The sequence below is a fragment of the Blennius ocellaris genome (assembly GCF_963422515.1).
Source record: "Blennius ocellaris genome assembly, chromosome: 2".
Lineage (NCBI taxonomy): Eukaryota > Metazoa > Chordata > Actinopteri > Blenniiformes > Blenniidae > Blennius > Blennius ocellaris.
The window spans coordinates 33,160,925-33,182,246 of record NC_137651.1 but is presented as its reverse complement, the minus strand read 5'-3'; the positions used below and the strand labels follow the sequence as shown (position 1 = coordinate 33,182,246).

General features: G+C 46.6%; 2 protein-coding genes across 3 annotated transcripts; one reads left to right on the top strand and one right to left on the bottom strand.

Annotated features, from left to right (window-relative positions):
• Positions 1 to 743: 743 nt before the first annotated feature.
• LOC308143572 (dicarboxylate carrier UCP2-like) lies at positions 744 to 11,946 on the top strand. Of its 2 annotated transcripts, XM_080514434.1 has the most exons (6): positions 744 to 1,060; positions 2,235 to 2,442; positions 4,523 to 4,723; positions 5,317 to 5,418; positions 5,603 to 5,783; positions 7,431 to 11,943. In XM_080514434.1, the coding sequence occupies exons 1-6, from the start codon at positions 935 to 937 to the stop codon at positions 7,570 to 7,572; spliced, it is 960 nt and encodes a 319-aa protein (XP_080370560.1). In that variant the 5' UTR covers positions 744 to 934; the 3' UTR covers positions 7,573 to 11,943. The 2 variants fall into 2 exon arrangements, with proteins under 2 accessions (XP_080370560.1, XP_080370559.1); XM_080514433.1 differs by having other exon boundaries at positions 5,317 to 5,783; positions 7,431 to 11,946.
• LOC308143564 (uncharacterized protein) lies at positions 11,946 to 20,318 on the bottom strand (the record flags this gene model as incomplete). Its single annotated transcript, XM_080514422.1, has 11 exons — positions 20,186 to 20,318; positions 16,608 to 17,022; positions 15,201 to 15,294; positions 15,016 to 15,120; positions 14,788 to 14,888; positions 14,591 to 14,692; positions 13,361 to 13,466; positions 13,164 to 13,268; positions 12,942 to 13,094; positions 12,345 to 12,478; positions 11,946 to 12,090 (listed from the first exon to the last, which is right to left on the bottom strand). The coding sequence occupies exons 1-11, from the start codon at positions 20,256 to 20,258 to the stop codon at positions 11,946 to 11,948; spliced, it is 1,533 nt and encodes a 510-aa protein (XP_080370548.1). The 5' UTR covers positions 20,259 to 20,318.
• Between the last annotated feature and the right edge of the window lie 1,004 nt (positions 20,319 to 21,322).

Below are 21,322 nucleotides of genomic sequence, written 5' to 3'. Positions count from 1 at the left end.
GACGCTTTTTTATTTTTAATGTCACAATTTAAAACCTTTTGCATCCATGAAGCTTTATTGTGAAGTTTTTCAAGTTGTTTTTCATCATTCTGTTGTAAAACGGAGTGGAAAAATGTATATATTTGATTTATATATATATATATATATATATATATATTTCAAACCTTTTTTTAAAATATATTTTACTCTTTAGCACGTTTAAATAAAACATGATCTCAAAACATGATGAATAAACTTGTGAGGTGTTTTTAATCATTTATCACAACAGAGACACTGTTGTAATAGTGTGGGATTAACTTATGTAATATATTGAAATATACATGTCAGTGCAGAAAAAAACAAAAGGAGAAAAGTATAAATCAATATTTATGAAGGATTTGAGTAGAAATAAATCTAAATCGATTGAACGTCGTTTAAAGACCATTGAAATGTATTAAATCCTAAATTAATTTACGAAATAGGCGATTTGTAATTATGCGCGTTCATAAGTCCAGTTAATATTCTTCTATATCGACCATGTGGTGATTGTTGAGTGGGCAGGTTGATTGGAAGCGGTCATTGTGCGTCTTGAATGAATGTCGCGTGTCCGGTTTTTCAGGCGGAGCGCTCAGGTGTGTGCACGCGCGCGCGTGTCTAGGAGCGCTTTTACGCGCTATGGCAAAGGGAGAACTTTGACAGGACAAGGTGTTCTCCTCCTCCTCCTCCTCCTCCTCCTCCTCCTCCTCTCTCTCTTCTCCGATGAAAATCCTCATTTTTTTTTAAGTCGCAGGACGTGAAGCGGCTCTGGAGCGCTCAGCTTATTCTATTTATTTATTTATTTATTTATTTAAATATAGCTTTATTTATTTTTGACGGTTACTCGTGAGGCTTGTTGTTGTTGTTGTTGTTTTTCTTCCTCTTCTTCCGGGCGGAGCAGCCAGCAGCTGATCTCACCATGGCCGGAGGGACACCGGCCGACCTGCCTCCATCCGTGGCCGTGAAGCTGCTGTCGGCCGGCGCCGCCGGCTGCGTGGCCGACCTGGTCACCTTCCCGCTGGACACGGCCAAAGTGCGCCTGCAGGTGAGGCGCGCCGTGACGTCACTCACCTTGGAAACGGGAGTGAAGTCAACCCGTCGGGTGTCTGACGTCAGGCCCGCGCAAGTTGTTCCTCTGGAAATACGCCTTGATTATATCAATGTGTGTTTGTGTTTGAATGCTTGAGGGATGTTTGGCATTTTGGGAGAAAACTTTTGGAAAAACTTTGAAAAAAAAGTTCCTGCGCCGGGATGTCATATCACGACGGGAGGGAATTTGAGTCGAAACATGAAGCGTTGATTTGAAACTCTTCGGATACGAACGGACTTCTGTGGTTCTCTAAGGAGAACCTGCAGCCGCCCCCCCCTCATGATGATGCCGCCTCCATGCGCCGGAGCTTCACCTCCGTGATTAAAGGAGTCATTATTCAGCTTTTCAACTTCCTCTTGATCGCACTGGTTAAAAACGAACAAAAAAACATTCAAAGTTGATTCCTCCTTTACTCTGAGAAAAAAGTCAGAATTCTGATGTTAAAAGTCAAAATTCGGAGAAACCTCAGTTCTGACTTTTAAACTCAGAATTCTGATGTTAGAAGTCAAAATTCTGAGAAACCTCAGTTCTGACTTTTTTTTTCTCAGAATTCTGACTTTTAAACTCATAATTCTGAATTCGGACTTTTAAACTCAGAATTCGGACTTTTAAAGCCGCAGTCGCCGGGCAGGAACACAACATTATAATACATATTATAAATATATCCTACAATGAAAAATTAAACAAAATTTACTTTCTAACCATTACAATTGATCCCCTGGTGTCATAAAGTTCACACAGAACATCCGAGAACATTACAGTTAAACATATTATAAATAGAACCCTCAGTGAAACCAGTGAAATTCACCACCTGGATTCATACTTTATACTAAAATTCATTATACAACAAAGCAATGGACAATTTAAATAGACAAATGCTGACACTGCTGCTTTTCCTTCAATCTGTACATTTTAATTGAACAAGACAAATATTGACGTGTGTCTGGAGGAACACGTGGAACACGTTCTATGTTCTGGCGTCACAGTTTGCAGTATCTATTGTTCTCCTGCATTTCACCACGGAGGATCAAAGTGCTCAACACTACGTGTTTGTTTTGATTATGTAACGTTGTGACGTGTAGACGTAGAGGCAGAGGTTCCTCAGGTTCCTTCCCCCGTGTGGCTGCAGGTCCAGGGCGAGTCGGGCCCGGACCCCCGGGGCCAGAGGACCAGGTACCGGGGCGTTCTGGGCACTATCTACACCCTGGTGAAGAGCGAGGGCCCCCGCAGCCTCTACAGCGGCCTGGTGGCCGGCCTCCACCGCCAGATGTGCTTCGCCTCCGTCAGGATCGGCCTCTACGACACCATGAAGGAGGCGTACAGCGGAGGAGTGGAACGTGTGTTGTCCGTCACTCTGTTCTCCGTCACTGTTCTGTGTTCTCCGTCACTCTGTTCTCTGTCACTGTGTTCTGTGTTCTCCGTCACTCTGTTCTCTGTCACTGTGTTCTGTGTTCTCCGTCACTCTGTTCTCCGTCACTGTTCTGTGTTCTCCGTCACTCTGTTCTCTGTCACTGTGTTCTGTGTTCTCCGTCACTCTGTTCTCTGTCACTGTGTTCTGTGTTCTCCGTCACTCTGTTCTCTCTCACTGTGTTCTGTGTTCTCCATCACTCTGTTCTCTGTCACTGTTCTGTGTTCTCCGTCACTCTGTTCTCTGTCACTGTGTTCTGTGTTCTCCGTCACTCTGTTCTCCGTCACTGTTCTGTGTTCTGTGTTCTCCGTCACTCTGTTCTCTGTCACTGTGTTCTGTGTTCTCCGTCACTCTGTTCTCCGTCACTGTTCTGTGTTCTCCATCACTCTGTTCTCTGTCACTGTGTTCTGTGTTCTCCGTCACTCTGTTCTCCGTCACTGTTCTGTGTTCTCCGTCACTCTGTTCTCTGTCACTGTGTTCTCCGTCACTCTGTTCTCTGTCACTGTGTTCTGTGTTCTCCGTCACTCTGTTCTCCGTCACTGTTCTGTGTTCTCCGTCACTCTGTTCTCCATCACTGTTCTGTGTTCTCTGTCACTGTTCTGTGTTCTCCATCACTCTGTTCTCCGTCACTGTTCTATGTTCTCCGTCACTCTGTTCTCCGTCACTGTTCTGTGTTCTCCGTCACTGTTCTGTGTTCTCCGTCACTGTGTTCTCCGTCACTGTGTTCTGTGTTCTCCGTCACTCTGTTCTCTGTCACTGTGTTCTGTGTTCTCCGTCACTCTGTTCTCTGTCACTGTGTTCTGTGTTCTCCGTCACTCTGTTCTCCGTCACTCTGTTCTCTGTCACTGTGTTCTGTGTTCTCCGTCACTGTTCTGTGTTCTCCGTCACTCTGTTCTCCGTCACTGTTCTGTGTTCTCCATCACTCTGTTCTCTGTCACTGTGTTCTCTGTTCTCCGTCACTCTGTTCTCTGTCACTGTTCTGTGTTCTCCGTCACTCTGTTCTCCGTCACTCTGTTCTCTGTCACTGTGTTCTGTGTTCTCCGTCACTCTGTTCTCCGTCACTGTTCTGTGTTCTCCGTCACTCTGTTCTCTGTCACTGTGTTCTGTGTTCTCCATCACTCTGTTCTCCGTCACTGTTCTGTGTTCTCCGTCACTCTGTTCTCTGTCACTGTGTTCTGTGTTCTCCGTCACTCTGTTCTCTGTCACTGTGTTCTGTGTTCTCCGTCACTCTGTTCTCCGTCACTGTTCTGTGTTCTGTGTTCTCCGTCACTGTTCTGTGTTCTCCGTCACTCTGTTCTCCATCACTGTTCTGTGTTCTCTGTCACTGTTCTGTGTTCTCCATCACTCTGTTCTCCGTCACTGTTCTATGTTCTCCATCACTCTGTTCTCCGTCACTGTTCTGTGTTCTCCGTCACTGTTCTGTGTTCTCCGTCACTGTGTTCTCTGTCACCGTGTTCTCCGTCACTCTGTTCTCCATTACTGTTCTGTGTTCTCCGTCACTCTGTTCTCCATCACTGTTCTGTGTTCTGTGTTCTCCGTCACTCTGTTCTCCGTCACTCTGTTCTCCATCACTCTGTTCTGTGTTCTCTGTCACCGTGTTCTGTGTTCTGTCACTGTGTTCTGTGCCCTCTCCAGCTCCTCTCTGAGCCCTTGGTATTTCTCAACTTTCTCATGTTCCTTATATATATATATAAGACCGCAAATAAGAAGTTAGTGGTGAATAATATAAAACCTCAAACCACTTTTAAATTAGAAGTGTCAACAACATTGTTTTTGTCCAACAAAATAATTCTTAAATTTAAATGGATAGTCCGTTTACCTTCTGAGTTCCAAAGTAAACATTTGATATTGAGATTTATTGACAGAAGCCTCCTATATAATATATACTCGTCTTCCAGAGACGAGTTTCTCTGGAAACTGATTTTTGACTAGAGAAACCAGTTTCTCTGGTCTCCCCCCCCATCGAGCTCTAACCCCCGTCGCCATGACAACCCGTCTCCATGTGACAGACGCGGGACTCGTCCCCCGGCTGCTGGCCGGCGGCACCACGGGGGCGCTGGCGGTGGTTCTGGCTCAGCCCACCGACGTGGTGAAGGTGCGGTTCCAGGCCCAGACCCGCCGGCCGGACGCCTCGGCCCAGAGGTACGGCGGCACCGTGGACGCCTACAGGACCATCGCCAGGGACGAGGGCGTCCGGGGACTCTGGAAAGGTGGACGGACACCAACACGCCCACTGTCGGTTCTTCTAATCACTTTGTTTACACACAAAATTCACACAGCAACAAAAAAATCATTAAATAACCACAGATTTTAGAAAACCAAAAAAATTGTATATATATTTATAATATTTAAATATTAAGTATATATATATATATAATATTTAAAAAAAAAATATATATATAAAATGTTATTGTTTTTTTTGGTGTTTTATTTATATATATATATATATATATATATATATATATATATATATATATATATATATATATATATATATATATATATATATATATAAAATTTCATTCTGAATTTAAAGTCAAAATTCTGAGTTTAAAAGTCAGAATTCTGACTCAGACTCCACCTGTCGTTTCAAACTTTGTCTTTTTGTCCTGAAGTCTGAGAATAAATCCTCTAAAATGAATCAGGAATTTTCCTTCTTTCTTACGTTTTTCCACAAATTCACTGATGATCAGACCTCTAAGTATTTTAAGGTTATTTAAAAATGGTAAAACGCGTGTGACTCACCAGCCTCCATCTCTTTTCACTCTCACTGAACTGAACCAGGTCAAACTCTCTGTTTCAGGCTGTTTCCCAAACATCGTCCGTAACGCCATCGTCAACTGCTCCGAGCTGGTGACCTATGACATCATCAAGGAGCTCATCCTGAAGTATGATGTCATGACAGGTCGGTTCTTTCTTTTACTTTCTCCTCCCTCTCTCGCTCTCTCTCTCTCTCTCTCTCTCTCTCTCTCTCTCTCTCTCTCTCTCTCTCTCTCTCTCTGTCTCTCTCTCTCTCTCCCCTCTCTCCCCTCTCTCCCCCCTCCCCCCCCCCCAGTACAGACGGTACAGACGTGTGTCCCCCCCCACAGACAACATGCCATGTCACTTCACGGCGGGGTTCTCCGCGGGGTTCTGCACCACCATCGTAGCGTCTCCGGTGGACGTGGTGAAGACGCGCTACATGAACTCTCTGCCGGGGCAGTACCGCAGCGCCGCCCACTGCGCCTGGACCATGCAGCTGAGAGAGGGGGCGGGGGCCTTCTACAAGGGGTAGGTGGGGGGCTCAGGAGTAGGTGGAGGGCGGGGGCCTTCTACAAGGGGTAGGTGGGGGGCTCAGGAGTAGGTGGAGGGCTCAGGGGTAGGTAGAGAGCTAAGGGGTAGGTGAAGGGGTAGGTGGAGGGCGGGGGCCTCCTACAAGGGGTAGGTGGGGGGCTCAGGGGTAGGTGGAGGGCTCAGGGGTAGGTAGAGAGCTAAGGGGTAGGTGAAGGGGTAGGTGGAGGGCGGGGGCCTCCTACAAGGGGTAGGTGGGGGGCTCAGGGGTAGGTGGAGGGCTCAGGGGTAGGTGGAGGGCTCAGGGGTAGGTAGAGCGCTAAGGGGTAGGTGGAGGGCTAAGGTGTAGGTAGAGCGCTAAGGGGTAGGTGGAGGGCTAAGGGGTAGGTGGGGGGCGGGGGCCTTCTACAACGGGTAGGTAGAGGGCTCTGGGCTTTCTACAAGGGGTAGGTGCAAGGCTCAGGGGTAGGTGGAGGGCTCAGGGGTAGGTGGAGGGCTCGGGGGTAGGTGGAGGGCTCAGGGGTAGGTGGATGGCTCAGGGGTAGGTAGAGGGCTCGGGGGTAGGTGGAGGGCTCGGGGGTAGGTGAGGGCGGGGGCGGGGGCCTTCTACAAGGGGTAGGTGGGGGGCTCAGGGGTAGGTGGAGGGCTGAGGGGTAGGTGGAGGGCTCAGGGCTTTCTACAAGGGGTAAGTGGAGGGCTCGGGGGTAGGTGGAGGGTGTGGAGGGCTCAATGCTTTCTACTTTAAACCCACAATTCTGACTTTTAAACTCACAATTTTGACTTTTAAACTCAGAATTCTGACTTTTAATTCTGAGTTTAAAAGTCGGGGATAGGTGGAGGGCTCAGGGGTAGGTACTTCTGACTTTTTAACTCACAATTCTGACTTTTAACTCAGATTTCTGACTTTTAACTCACAATTCTGACTTAAACTCACAATTTTGACTTTTAAACTCAGAATTCTGACTTTTAATTCAGAATTCTGACTTTTTAACTCACAATTCTGACTTTTAACTCAGATTTCTGACTTTTAACTCACAATTCTGACTTTTAACTCAGATTTCTGACTTTTAACTCAGAATTGTGACTTTTAAACTCAGAATTTTGACTTTTAAACTCACAATTCTGACTTTTAACTCAGAATTCTGACTTTTAAAAACAGAATTGTGACTTAGACTCAGGTTTTTTTTCCACAGTGTCCCTAATCCTCTTCTGTACACATTTATATATTTAATTCTAGTTTTAATAAATGAATGACACATTATACATTATTTAATGGTGTTTTTGTTTATACAATTCTGGCACATTCGGTCCTCCATAATGCAAAGAAGTCCAGCTTTTATCTTTTTTTTTAATAATCTGAGATCTAAAATCTGAAAATGGGTCTAATTAGGTTGTAATTATAAAACTGAATGTGACACGTGTAAATTTCAAACTTATGATTAATTTGTTGTTTAATTTATTCGTTCTCTTCCTGTTTTATTCGCGTTGCGGACGATTCTTCCTCCACCGACACTAAGTCCAGTTATTGACCGTCTCCACGGCGACGGTTTAATGAGTCAGACACACTGACTCAGTAAACCGTCTCCACGGCGACGGTTTAATGAGTCAGACACACTGACTCCTTCTTTGAAACGTCTTGTTCTGCAGCTTCGTGCCGTCGTTCCTCCGTCTGGGATCCTGGAACATCGTCATGTTCGTGAGCTTCGAGCAGATCAAGAGGCTGCTGGTGAGACTGCAGAGGTCCTGGGAGACCTCCACCTCCACCTCCACCTGCCCCCGCCCTGCCTGAGGCCCTCCTCCACCTCCACCTGCCCCCGCCCTGCCTGAGGCCCTCCTCCACCTCCATCTCCACCTCCACCTCAACCTCCTCCTCCACCTCCTCCACCTCCACCTCCACCTGCCCGAGCCCTGCCTGAGGCCCTCCTCCACCTCCACCTCCACCTGCCCGAGCCCTGCCTGAGGCCCTCCTCCACCTCCACCTCCACCTGCCCCCGCCCTGGCTGAGGCCCTCCTCCACCTCCATCTCCACCTCCACCTCCACCTGCTGCTCCTCCACCTGCCCCCGCCCTGCCTGAAGCCCTCCTCCACCTCCATCTCCACCTCAACCTCCTCCTCCACCTGCTGCTCCTCCACCTCCACCTGCCCCCGCCCTGCCTGAGGCCCTCCTCCACCTCCACCTCCACCTGCCCCCACCCTGCCTGAGGCCCTCCTCCACCTCCACCACAACCTCCTCCTCCACCTCCTCCTCCACCTGCTGCTCCTCCACCTCCACCTGCCCCCGCCCTGCCTGAGGCCCTCCTCCACCTCCACCTCCACCTCCTCCTGGCCCCGCCCTGCCTGAGGCCCTCCTCCACCTCCACCTCCACCTGCCCCCGCCCTGCCTGAGGCCCTCCTCCACCTCCATCTCCACCTCCACCTCAACCTCCTCCTCCACCTGCTGCTCCTCCACCTCCACCTGCCCCCGCCCTGCCTGAGGCCCTCCTCCACCTCCACCTCAACCTCCTCCTCCACCTGCTGCTCCTCCACCTCCACCTGCCCCCGCCCTGCCTGAGGCCCTCCTCCACCTTCACCTCCTCCTCCACCTGCTGCTCCTCCTCCACCTCCACCTGCCCCCACCCTGCCTGAGGCCCTCCTCCACCTCCACCTCCACCTGGCCTCGCCCTGTATTAGGCCCTCCTCCACCTTCACCTCCTCCTCCACCTGCTGCTCCTCCTCCACCTCCACCTCCTCCTCCACCTGGTCCCGCCCTGCCTGAGGCCCTCCTCCACCTGGCCCCATCCTGCCTGAGGCCCTCCTCCACCTCCACCTCAACCTCCTCCTCCACCTCCACCTCCTCCTCCACCTGGTCTCGCACTGCCTGAGGCCCTCCTCCACCTCCATCTCCACCTCCTCCTCCAGCTCCACCTCCTCCTCCACCTGGCACCGTCCTGCCTGAGGCCCTCCTCCACCTCCACCTCAACCTCCTCCTCCACCTCCACCTCCTCCTCCACGTGGTCCCGCACTGCCTGAGGCCCTCCTCCACCTCCTCCCCCACCTCCTCCTCCACCTGGCCCCGTCCTGCCTGAGGCCCTACTCCACCTCCATCTCCACCTACTCCTCCACCTCCACCTGCTGCTCCTCCTCCACCTCCACCTCCACCTCCTCCTCCACGTGGTCCCGCACTGCCTGAGGCCCTCCTCCACCTCCTCCCCCACCTCCTCCTCCACCTGGCCCCGTCCTGCCTGAGGCCCTCCTCCACCTCCATCTCCACCTACTCCTCCACCTCCACCTGCTGCTCCTCCTGCTCCTCCTTCTCCTCCTCCACGTCCTCCTCCACCTCCACCTGCTGCTCCTCAGGGAATTTTGTTTTTTGTTTGTTTTTGTTTTTTAGACGAAACTGTTCACGTGATGAAAGATAACACTTTATTATGTGAGGGTGCTGAAATAAACATGGAAGATCTTTTATTCATCATCTTCATCATCATCATCATCATCTCATAATACAACAAGCAGGTCAAAATGTCACTTTTCATTCGTCTCTTATTCCTGCTGAAGCTGCGGGAATCAGGCGATGACGTCATATATCAGCAGGATTAGTTTTTTGTTTTTTGTTTTTTTTAGTAAACTCATGTCAGAGTTAAATTAATTTGATGTCAATTTGCCACTGAACTGACGACCGGAGGGGCAAAACTGAACTGCGAGGACATCTGGGGGGGAAATGACGGTGAGTACATTTAAATCAGGTCACCATTGTTGTTTTGTTCATATTAGTTCCTATCTGGTTCTGTTGAGGTGGAAAATGTACGGTGACCCTGAAGTGCAAACCACAACAACAAATCACTAAACACAACAACAAATTCAAAAACACAATAACAAATGAAAAAAAACACAACCACAAATGAAAAAACACAACACTAATTGAAAAACACAACTTCAAATGAAAAAACACAACACAAATTGAAAAGCACAACTGTAAATTATAAAACACAACACAAATGAAAAAACACAACAGCAAATGAAAAAACACAACAACAAATGAAAAAAAACACAACACAAATTGAAAAACACAATTGCAAATTGAAAAACACAACACAAATGAAAAATGTTGTGTTTTGCAATTTACAGTTGTGTTTAGTGATTTGTTGTTGTGGTTTGCACCGTAGAAATGTCGTCATAACAGTATAAACCACTGCGTCACTATTTCAATTCACACCTTCCCTCCACCTGAAGCACTCTGCTGAAATGTTTGGGATGTGGTGACCCCTGGTGGCGAGGCTGCGCACTGCAGTCGGCTGAAAACCTCCCGGAGGCCCCAAAGTCTGACTGGAAAAAAAAAATACAAACTCTTCAGTTTGTGTCTCATTTTTTTTAACTTTATACACTCTATAATATAACAGAATTTAAAACTCGGACAAAGTCGTGGGCCAATTTTTATTTATCAAAAAAAAACTATCTTCCTCCAGATTAGAACATAGAAAACAGAACAAGCAAAGCTGAATAACGACAATCGAGAACTTAATACAGCAAACGTGCAAAATAACATTTCAAACAAAAAAAAAACATACATTTCTGCAATAAAATGTTCATAAAGTTAGAATTCTTCTTTTATCTGCAGCCTCCTGATTTAAATTTCAACAATAATCATTTTCCAATGGCGAATAATAAAAAAAACCCAAAACAAAACACTCACAATATCAAACCAATTAACTAATAATAATAATGTCATTGTTTTTATAGTGTTTTGTTTTTTTTGGTCTTTCTTCTGACAACAGAGGACAAATGTTTGTTTCTTTCCTGTTTCAAATCTACATTTTCCTCTTGATTCTAAAATACTTCCAAACGCCCATTTTCTAGTCAAAATATCAGATAAAATCTTAAAGTTCAGGAAGAAAATAAAAAAATCTTAAAGTGGTTCTCTTATCCAGTGTTTTAACTCCTTCCCCAAAACAAGCTTATTAAATAACTGGTGAACCTGTACACAATAAAAGTGAAAACAGTAAAACTAAATTTTTTTTTTTTTAAAAACCACAAAAAAAAACAGTTAAAAAAAAACAAAAAAAAAAACAGTAAAACTTAAAAAACTTTAGTAAAACTTTAGTAAAACTTCTCCCTTCAGTTCCAGTCAGCATCACTTTTTTGTTTGTGGACATTTCATGTCAGGATGAGGCAGAAGAAATCAGTGCAAACATCCAAATACATTAAAAAATGTAATAAATATGAAAAACTAAATACAAACAAACGTAAAAGAGACGCAGTTTTCTTCCTCATAGCTTCTTGTAGTTGTGACGCGTGAAGGAAAACCTTCTATTAGAACCTCGATTCGCTGCAGCTGAACGGATAAATGGAGGCGACGTGTTTGTTTCTGTTGACATGATAAATAAATAAAGGACATGTTGTTTACTGGCTGAAGGAACGGAATGAGGAGAAGTCATGGAGCAAGAAAACTTGAAAACCTGATTGTACCAAGTTTAAATAAAACATATTTCCCTCTCTACGTTTAAAAAAAACCCAAAAATCTTAATTTACACTGACACACATGCAGAGCTGCTTCAGAGCTGCAATGAGCAGCCGGACCTGCAGGGGGCAGCGCAGCAACAAGCATGACAGCCAATGTGACTCCTGAGGAAAACAGCAATAAAAAATAGGACGTCAGGAATTATCCTGGATTGTTGACGACTCGCCTTTTGGATCTGGCTTCTCGCTTAGTTCGCCTGTTTTCATAACAAACTCTAGAGTCTGGATCCGTTTATCTTTGTCTGGATTCATCTGGATCCCTCTGGATCCGACTAGCTTCGTCTGGATTCGTTTATCTTCGTCTGGATTCGTCTGGCTTTGTCTGGCTTCATTTATCTTCGTCTGGATTCGTCCGAATTCGTCTGGATTCGTCTGGATCCATCTGGCTTCATCTAGATCCGTATGGATTCGTCTGGATTCATCTTGCTTCGTCTGGGTTTGTCTAGATTCGCCTGGCTACGTCTGGATCCATCTGGCTATGTCTGGATTTGTCCGAATTCGTCTGGATCCGTCTGGATTCGTCGGGATTTTTTCATAACAAACTCTAGAGTCTGTGTGCGTCTGGCTTTGTCTGGATTCGTCTGGATCCGTCTGGATTCGTTTATCTTCGTCTGGATCCTTCTGGATTTGTTTATCTTCGTCTGGCTTCGTCCTGCGTCTCCGTCAACCTCAGCAGCAGCAGCAGGACATGAGCGCCCAGAATGGAGACTTGGGCAGTGGCGTCTGGACAGGAAGTGCCTCCATGACGGCCCTGACGTCTCTCCGAGGTAAACCGGTCCATAGCAGGAGGTCGGGCAGCAGCCGCAGGTCGTCGCTGAAACAAACGGCGGGAAGTGTTGATAACAGTGAACGTTTGAAATGCAGATGTGAAGAGGAGGAAACACCGGAAAGACTTTTACAAGGTTAAATCGGTAATTGAAAAAAAATGCTGAGTCAGCTCAAAGGAAGGATGATGGGGTTTTTATACAATTTATTAAACGAGGGGTTTTTCCATCTTCAGCTGAGTCACATCTCAAATCTGCCGCAGTGACGTCGTCACACGAGTGTTTGGTCTGTAGTGGGACTCACCTCTGTCTGTGACCCTCCTTCTGTATCGTCGCCATCGTCACCTTCATTGAATCCAGGCTGCCGCGGCCCTTGGGCAACGCCAACACCTCGTCGACGCTCAGCAGCAGCCGGTTGTACTGGTGGACGTCTGGGACCTGGAATGACCCGAACGTAGGACTGTCAAAATAAAACCACCGAGTTGGATTATTATTGCGGTCACTGTCAAACTAAAACCACCAAGTTGGATTGTTACGACGGTGACTGTCAAAATAAAACCACCAAGTTGGATTGTTACTACGGTGACTGTCAAAATAAAACCACCAAATTGGATTGTTACTACGGTGACTGTCAAAATAAAACCACCAAATTGGATTGTTATTACGGTGACTGTCAAAATAAAAGTACCCAGTCCAGGAGGACATTGACTGTGAGTCATGACAGCACAAGGGTCCCTTTGTTCCGATCGTCTCTACTGAGCATGTGCAGAAGAACTCGTTCGTACCACCCCAGTAGCAGTGATGTCGTTACAGAGGCAGAGCCTGAGCGGTTTTCAGAAAGTGTCGTTGAAACTGTTGCCGTGGAAACGGGCCCGTGGTTGACTTGCAGGCAAGGCCTCACCCGGGCTGAGACGAAGCCGTGAAGCCACACGGCGTCCTCGCAGACCGTCGCCCCGACATCGTCGCTCCACCTGGTCAGCTTCCTCCTGCTGTTCCCGATCAGGCACCTGAAGTAGAGGTGGGCCACGTCCCGGTAGACGTCCCCCATCACTGCCTGGGAGACGGTGCCAAACGTGAGGACGATGGAGGACGGGTCCGTTCACGCGTGAGACGAAGGCCTCACCTTGTGCTCGTCCTCGGCGAACGGCAGGCGGGGGAAGTGCGCCTCCAAAGCGGCGAAGGGGAAAGTCCGCCTGCTGTCCAGCTTGAAGTACCGTCTCAGGTTCTTCTGCGGGACAGAGAATCAGACCTTCGTTAGCTCCCACGTGTTCGACGGGACGTGAATCGGTGTGGTTATCGGCGGCAGACAGGAAAGGACACCTTCACATCCCCGATCACCACTCTGCCCAGGAGGTCCCTGGTGAAAGTGTCCATCTGGTCCAGCATTGCCACGGTTTCCTGCATATCTTCCTCCCGGACGTGTTTCCTGAAACGTGTCATCATCGTCAGCCGTGTTTGTTCTGTCCTTCAATACTCATTTATATCAGTTTGTATTGCTTCATCTCATATGTAGAGATGTTCCAAGGGCCTTTGTCCCCAATTGTCAGAATCAGAATCAGAATCAGAAGCTTTATTGTCATTGTACAGGTACATGTACAGGTACAACGAAATTGCAAAGAAAGTTTCTCCCATTTTCACATCGTTTGGTTTCCTTTTGTATCTTTGTTTTGGGGTTTTAGGGTTATATTAGGGTTAGGGTTAGGGTTAGGGTTGGTTTTTACATTTTCTTGCAGCCACGTTCATTCAGTTTAGAGAAGAAAGTCGTCTCCTGACAGCCGCTGTCTTTGTCTTTATGGAAATCTTTCTTTCATACCCTAATACCGTATTTTCTGGACTATAAGCTGCGACTTTTCTCTTTGAACCCTCTTTGAACCCTCTTTGAACCCTGCAGCTAATTTATGTATTTTTCCAGCTTAACGGGCTTCATGTCACCAGATTCTACTTCCTCATGTAGAAACCTGCAGTTTTTTTAGGGTTAGGGCTTCTCCAGAACTGGCCTTAAAAGTGAAGTTCCTGCTCCTGGTGAGTCTCATCTTATGCTGCTTCCTGTCAGGAGTTACAGCAGCTGACTGACTGGCAATGATGCGTTCAAGTGCATCATGTAAACTAGAGCGCTGGACTCCGTGGCTGAGGTATCTTCACTCCTCAGAGTCACAATCAGCAAATAACTGATAAAATACTTTATCAACAGACATAAAATGCTTGTTGGTTATGTATCTGTCTCTCTGTGTGTCTCGACGTGTCTGCAGCTTCGCAGCAGGAGCACAAGGCACAACACCGCCTGTGTGCAGGAACTTCCAGCACTATGAAAGACAGATTTGCGAGAATTGATGAAAATATGATCAATCCCTGTGTTCCTGCAGGGAAATTCTTGCCCCGTTACAATGTGGACGCCTGCAGCTTATCGCCCACTGCAGCTTATTTACGTTTAGTTTTTTTATTTCTTTGAAAATTTTGCAGGTACGGCTTGAATTCAGGTGTACGCTCTATAGTACGGAAAATACGGTAGTTACTTTAATTTTTTTCAATCCCCAAGGGAATGAAAGTCACCTGAGTTCCTTGCAGGTTCTCAAAGTCTTGAGGAAGTGAACGGTCTGTGGCGGTTTCACACCGGCTCGTTCCTCCAAGAACTCTCTCTGCCAGGCGTCGTACCTGCAAACAAAGGCCGTCGGTTCACCTCCTCAAAAAACTGGAAGGTAGTAATAAACGATGACCACATATTCTACGGAGGGAAGCTGAAGTCTCACCCTTTGACAAAAGTCAGCAGCTCCTCTGAACAAACCTGAAGTACTCGATTACTCAGTTCTTCATCGACGGACTTGACTTGTTCTGGCAGGGTGGAGACGCACTGAAAGACGGATCAGTCGTTTTTAATACCCCTTTTGAAGGAAAACCCTTTTCCGGCATTCACAAAGTGAAGTGAAGTTTTTTTTTTTTATCACAATGTCAACATCTATTTGGACGCGTGAATCTACCTGAATGACGTCCACGTGAAGTCCAACGTAAACCTCCTCGGTGTCGCAGGTCGTCTGGCTCTTATGGTCCCGCAGGATGTTCTCAAGTTGAACTCTCACTTCGTCCTACGTACAAGGAATCGTTCGGGTAAAAGGACGTTTGAACCGAACCACACCTCCATCGGTCAATGGTGAAAAGTTCTCACCTGCACATTTTGAAAAAGCTTGTCTTTTGCGTTTGTCTCCCACTCGTCCCACTCGTCTATCCTCTGGCAGTCTGTCCTCTGGAACTCCTGGTGACTGTGGAAACACACACCAACATCCTGGTTATCGTCTCTTCTCAGTATTAACTTGACTTCTAGGCACCTTTTTCTTCCAGGTCTTGGTGGTTTTTGGTTGGTTTATGAATGACTCACATACGTCTTTAATCGTTTTCTCTATGGCGGACGGGGTTTAATTACAACGGGTCAGCCACAGTGAGGCTCTGTGGGCAGGTGGGAATCGAACCATCAACCTTCCAATTGACGGGCCACAACCGCCCCTCGTCATAGTTACTGCAGTAATCTGAATTGATGACTTTATATAAAATACTTCCTCTTGGTAGGACCTTCATTTATGCAATGGAAAGTCTTGGTAATCAACCACCATTGGTGTAATCTGATTACTTGTGTCACTGTGACTTGGTGGTCTTGCCACGAGAATGACCGTTGTTCTCTGCAGAACGTGTGTGTGTGTGTGTGTGTGTGTGTGTGTGTGTGTGTGTGTGTGTGTGTGTGTGTGTGTGTGTGTGTGTGTGTGTGTGTGTGTGTGTGTGTGTGTGTGTGTGTGTGTGCGCGAGTGTGTGTGCGTGCGTGCGTGCGTGCGTGCGTGCGTGCTCCATAATCTGGTGTTAGAGGAGGAAGATGTTCTATAATCTGATGCTAGAGGAGGAAGATGCTCTATAATCTGAGGTTAGAGGATGAAGATGCTCTATAATCTGGATTAGAGGGGAAAGATGCTCTATAAACTGGTGTTAGAGGATGAAGATGCTCTATAATCTGGATTAGAGGAGGAATATGCTCTATAATCTGATGTTAGAGGAGGAAGATGCTCTATAATCTGGATTAGAGGAGGAATATGCTCTATAATCTGATGTTAGAGGAGGAAGATGCTCTATAATCTGGTGTTAGAGGAGGAAGATGCTCTATAATCTGGATTAGAGGGGGGAAATGCTCTATAATCTGATGCTAGAGGAGGAAGATGCTCTATAATCTGAGGTTAGAGGATGAAGATGCTCTATAATCTGGATTAGAGGGGAAAGATGCTCTATAAACTGGTGTTAGAGGATGAAGATGCTCTATAATCTGGATTAGAGGAGGAATATGCTCTATAATCTGATGTTAGAGGAGGAAGATGCTCTATAATCTGGATTAGAGGAGGAATATGCTCTATAATCTGATGTTAGAGGAGGAAGATGCTCTATAATCTGGTGTTAGAGGAGGAAGATGCTCTATAATCTGGATTAGAGGGGGGAATGCTCTATAATCTGATGTTAGAGGAGGGTGTGCCTTCATTACCAAACCAAACAACAGCACCAACTAGTGGGCGGAGCTAAACAGGAAGTAGACGAAGACCTGAGGAAGAGACGAGCCCAACCAATCAGGTGCAAGCAGCTCCCGCTGGAGCCGGCACCCCGGAGGAGGTCCTGCAGGTGAGCGGCCACCTGGAGGCGGCAGCAGGCCACCAGGGGTCCCATCAGGCCGCGCGGCTGCAGGTGTGGGCGGAGCCTATCCAGCTGGCGGAGCACCTCCGCCTGCAGCCTCCTCAGGTGCTCCCGAAGGTTCCGCTCACAAGGCTCCGCCGGCCGTGCGACGATCTGCTTCCAGAAGGTCTGCATGAGGACGGCGGTCTCCGACGGGCCGGGCTGAGGACCCTGGACTAGGACCAGGTGGAGACCCTGAAGGGCGGAGGGCGGGTCTGGCTGGGGCCGCTCGGCGTCGCTGATCATCTGAGCCTCGACCTCCAGTGGCTGGCCGGCGTCTCTGGGTTCTGCTGACGAAGCAGATTAGATCAAAATGACTTAATGACTTGTGACGTGACCAGGGAGAACTTTTAGAAAAAGACGTGAACTTTTAGGAAAAGATTCACGTCGACTGAACTGTGAGTTTCAGTCTGTGACACATTGATTTGGTCTAAAGCTGAAGGGCTGCTGCTGCAATGGCCTCAGTTTATAGAGCATCTTCCTCCTCTAACACCAGATTATAGAGCATCGTCCTCCTCTAATCCAGATTATAGAACATCTTCCTCCAAACACAAGATTATAGAGCATCTTCCTCCTAACAAGATTATAGAGCGCCGTCCTCCTCAAACACCAGATTATAGAGCATTTTCCTCCTCTAACATCAGATTATAGAGCATCTTCCTCCTCAAACACCAGATTATAGAGCACATTCCTCCTCTAACACCAGATTATAGAGCATCTTCCTCCTTTAACATCAGATTATAGAGCATCTTCCTATTCTAACACCAGATTATAGAGCATCTTCCTCCTAACACAAGATTTTAGAGCATCTTCCTCCTCTAACACCAGATTATAGAGCATCGCCATCCTAACATCAGATTATAGAGCGTCGTCCTCCTCTAACATCAGATTATAGAGCATATCCCTCTTCTAACATCAGATTATAGAGCATCTTCCTCCTAACACCAGATTATAGAGCATCTTCCTCCTAGCATCAGATTAAAGAGCATATTCCTCCCCTAACATCAGATTATAGAGCATCTTCCTCCTCTAACACCAGATTATAGAGCACCTCCCCGCAAACACCAGATTATAGAGCATCTTCATCATCTAACTCCAGATTATAGAGCATCTTCCTTCGCTAATCCACATTACAGAGCATCTTCCTCCTCTAACACCAGATTACAGAGCATCTTCCTCCTCTAGCACCAGATTACAGAGCATCTTCCTCCTCTAACATCCGATTATAGAGCATCTTCCTCCTCTAACACCAGATTATAGAATATCTTCATTCTCTAACTCCAGATTATAGAGCATCTTCCTCCGCTAATCCACATTACAGAGCATCTTCCTCCTGTAACACCAGATTACAGAGCATCTCTCTCCTCTAACACCAGATTACAGAGCATCTTCCTCCTCTAACACCAGATTATAGAATATCTTCATCCTCTAACTCCAGATTATAGAGCATCTTCCTCCGCTAATCCACATTACAGAGCATCTTCCTCCTGTAACACCAGATTACAGAGCATCTTCCGCCTGAAACACCAGATTACAGAGCATCTCTCTCCTCTAACACCAGATTACAGAGCATCTTCATCCTGTAACACCAGATTACAGAGCATCTTCCTCCTCTAACAGAGTTAAACAAGTTGAATTGAATTGAAAACATGTAGCTTGTTTTTAAACATCTCGGGGAATTTCAAAGTTAAACTATAAATAAAAAATAGGAACTGGGAGATTATTTCTTGAAGGGAATTCTTGCTTTTGACTTTGAATTTTTTTAAATGTGTTCGTATTTTACTTTTGTATTGTTTTTGTCCTTCTCAATTCAATTCAAACTTTATTTCTATAGCCCTTACAATCACCCGGTGGCGTCCAAAGTGCTTCACAACAAAGCTAAACCAATACATTAAGAAATAAATACGAAAATAAATACATAAAAAACAAAAATCCAAAGGTGTGTCTGAAAGTGCTCACGTGAGGGACACGTGCCGACTGGCCACGCCCCCCTGCTGCTCATATTTCACCTCAAACAGACTCGTCAAAGTTGCGGAACCAGTTTTTGTTTTTTTATGCGCCCGGGGAAAATAAAGCAGGACACACCTGAATTACTTTCTGCTGCATACTTTAGGGGCAACAACCGGCCGGGGCATGCTACCTGCTTTTGGGGGGGGGGGGGGGGGGTGTTACCCTGAAGGTGGGTCAGTGAGGTGATCTCAGGGGAATCCCCCAGTGACCAGTGACGTCATCTCAGGGGAATCCCCCCCCGGACTGATTAAACAGGGCCCAGAGTTCGTCACTTTACAATTCAAAATATCTTAGTATTCCAACAACATGACTTTAGTTTCAGTCTGTGAATGAGTTTTAGCTGAAGTCCTCTCACACACACACACACACACACACACACACACACACACACACACACACACACACACACACACACACACACACACACACACACACACACACACTGATTGTAGCGTATCTTCCTCCTATAACACCAGATTATATAGCATCTTCCGCCTCGAACACCAGATTATAGAGCATCTTCCTCCTCTAACACCAGATTATAGAGCATCTTCCCTCTCTAATCCATATATAGAGCATCTTCCCCCTCTAATCCAGATTATAGAGCATCTTCCTCCCCTAACATCAGATTATAGTGCATCTTCCTCCTCTAACACCAGATTATAGAGCATCTTCCCCCTCCAATCCAGATTACAGAGCATCTTCCTCCTCTAATGCCAGATTATAGAGCATCTTCCTCCTCTAACATCAGATCATAGAGCATCTTCCTCCTCGAACACCAGATTATAGAGCATCTTCCTCCTCCAATCCAGATTACAGAGCATCATCCTCCTCTAACGCCAGATTATAGAACATCTTCCTCCTCTAACATCAGACTATAGAGCATCTTCCTCCTCTAACACCAGATTATAGAGCATCGTCCTCCTCTAATCCAGAATACAGAGCATCTTCCTCCTCTAACACCAGATTATAGAGCATCTTCCTCCTTTGACACCAGATTATAGAGCATCTTCCTCCTCTAACACCAGATTATAGAACACACACACGCACGCACGCACGCACACACGCACACAGACACACGCACACAGACACACGCACACACACACACGCACGCACGCACGCACGCACACACGCACACAGACACTCACACACACACGCACACGCACACACACACACACACACACACACACACACACACACACACACACACACACACCATCATCCCTTATCTTCCACAATTAAAACTCCTGCGACACTCGAGTGCCACATTCGTTACCATGGAAACCCATGCATTTACAAGGTTATTTGATCCAGCGCTCCCGTTATTTTGGCAAGTAGTTTTTATTTAAAAAAGGATTAAACAAATGGAACACAAGACGAACTCTGATTTTTGACTTTCACTTCCTGTGACATCGAACATCAAAGAATGGTTGTGCTCACCTTCTTCAATCAAAGGTTTCTGGCTGCTGCTCCTCTCAGCTGCTTTCCGTTTTTTGAATGGAAGATTCGGCATTTTTTCTTTGTTTATTTTTGTTTATTCTAAGCCTCTGCGGTACGTTTATCTCCCTGTTCGATGCGCCGTCTGGATCTGAGCCCTCGGCGCGCCTTATAAACAGCCAGGCGGGTTTTCCCCACTCCGGCACTTTCACTTTCTTCTCTCTTGAGGTTTTCCTGGAAACACCGGCGGCGCAGAGCTGGTGCATCATGCTGACGGTGCAAAATAAACAAAGAAACTTCACCTTCACTACGACTGCATGACTAACAGTGACGGATGTCAAGTTAGAATGATAATAACTGCACTTTATTGATCAGCCACTATGTACATACACACACATGCAAAGTGGAATTACACGTCTATTCTTGGACCACACACACACACACACACACACACACACACACACACACACACACACACACACACACACACACACACACACACACACACACACACACACACACACACACACACACACACAGCTACACAAACAGAAACACACACACACACATCTACACACACACACACACACACACACACACACACATCTACACACACACACTGCGACACACACACACACACACACAGCTACACAAACAGAAACACACACACACTGCGACACACACACGGAGGTGAAAAGCTTGTTATGTAACAAAACAACTAAATTCACTCTTTCATCAATACTGAACTCACGTCGACTGAACTGTGAGTTTCAGTCTGTGACACATTGATTTGGTCTAAAGCTGAAGGGCTGCTGCTGCAATGGCCTCAGTTTATAGAGCATCTTCCTCCTCTAACACCAGATTATAGAGCATTTTCCTCCTCTAATCCAGATTATAGAGCATCTTCCTCCCGTAACACCAGATTATAGAGCATCTTCCTCCTCTAACACCAGTTTATAGAGCATCTTCCTCCTCTAACACCAGATTATAGAGCATCTTCCTCCTCTAATCCAGATTATAGAGCATCTTCCTCCCGTAACACCAGATTATAGAGCATCTTCCTCCTCTAACACCAGTTTATAGAGCATCTTCCTCCTCTAACACCAGATTATAGAGCATTTTCCTCCTCTAATCCAGATT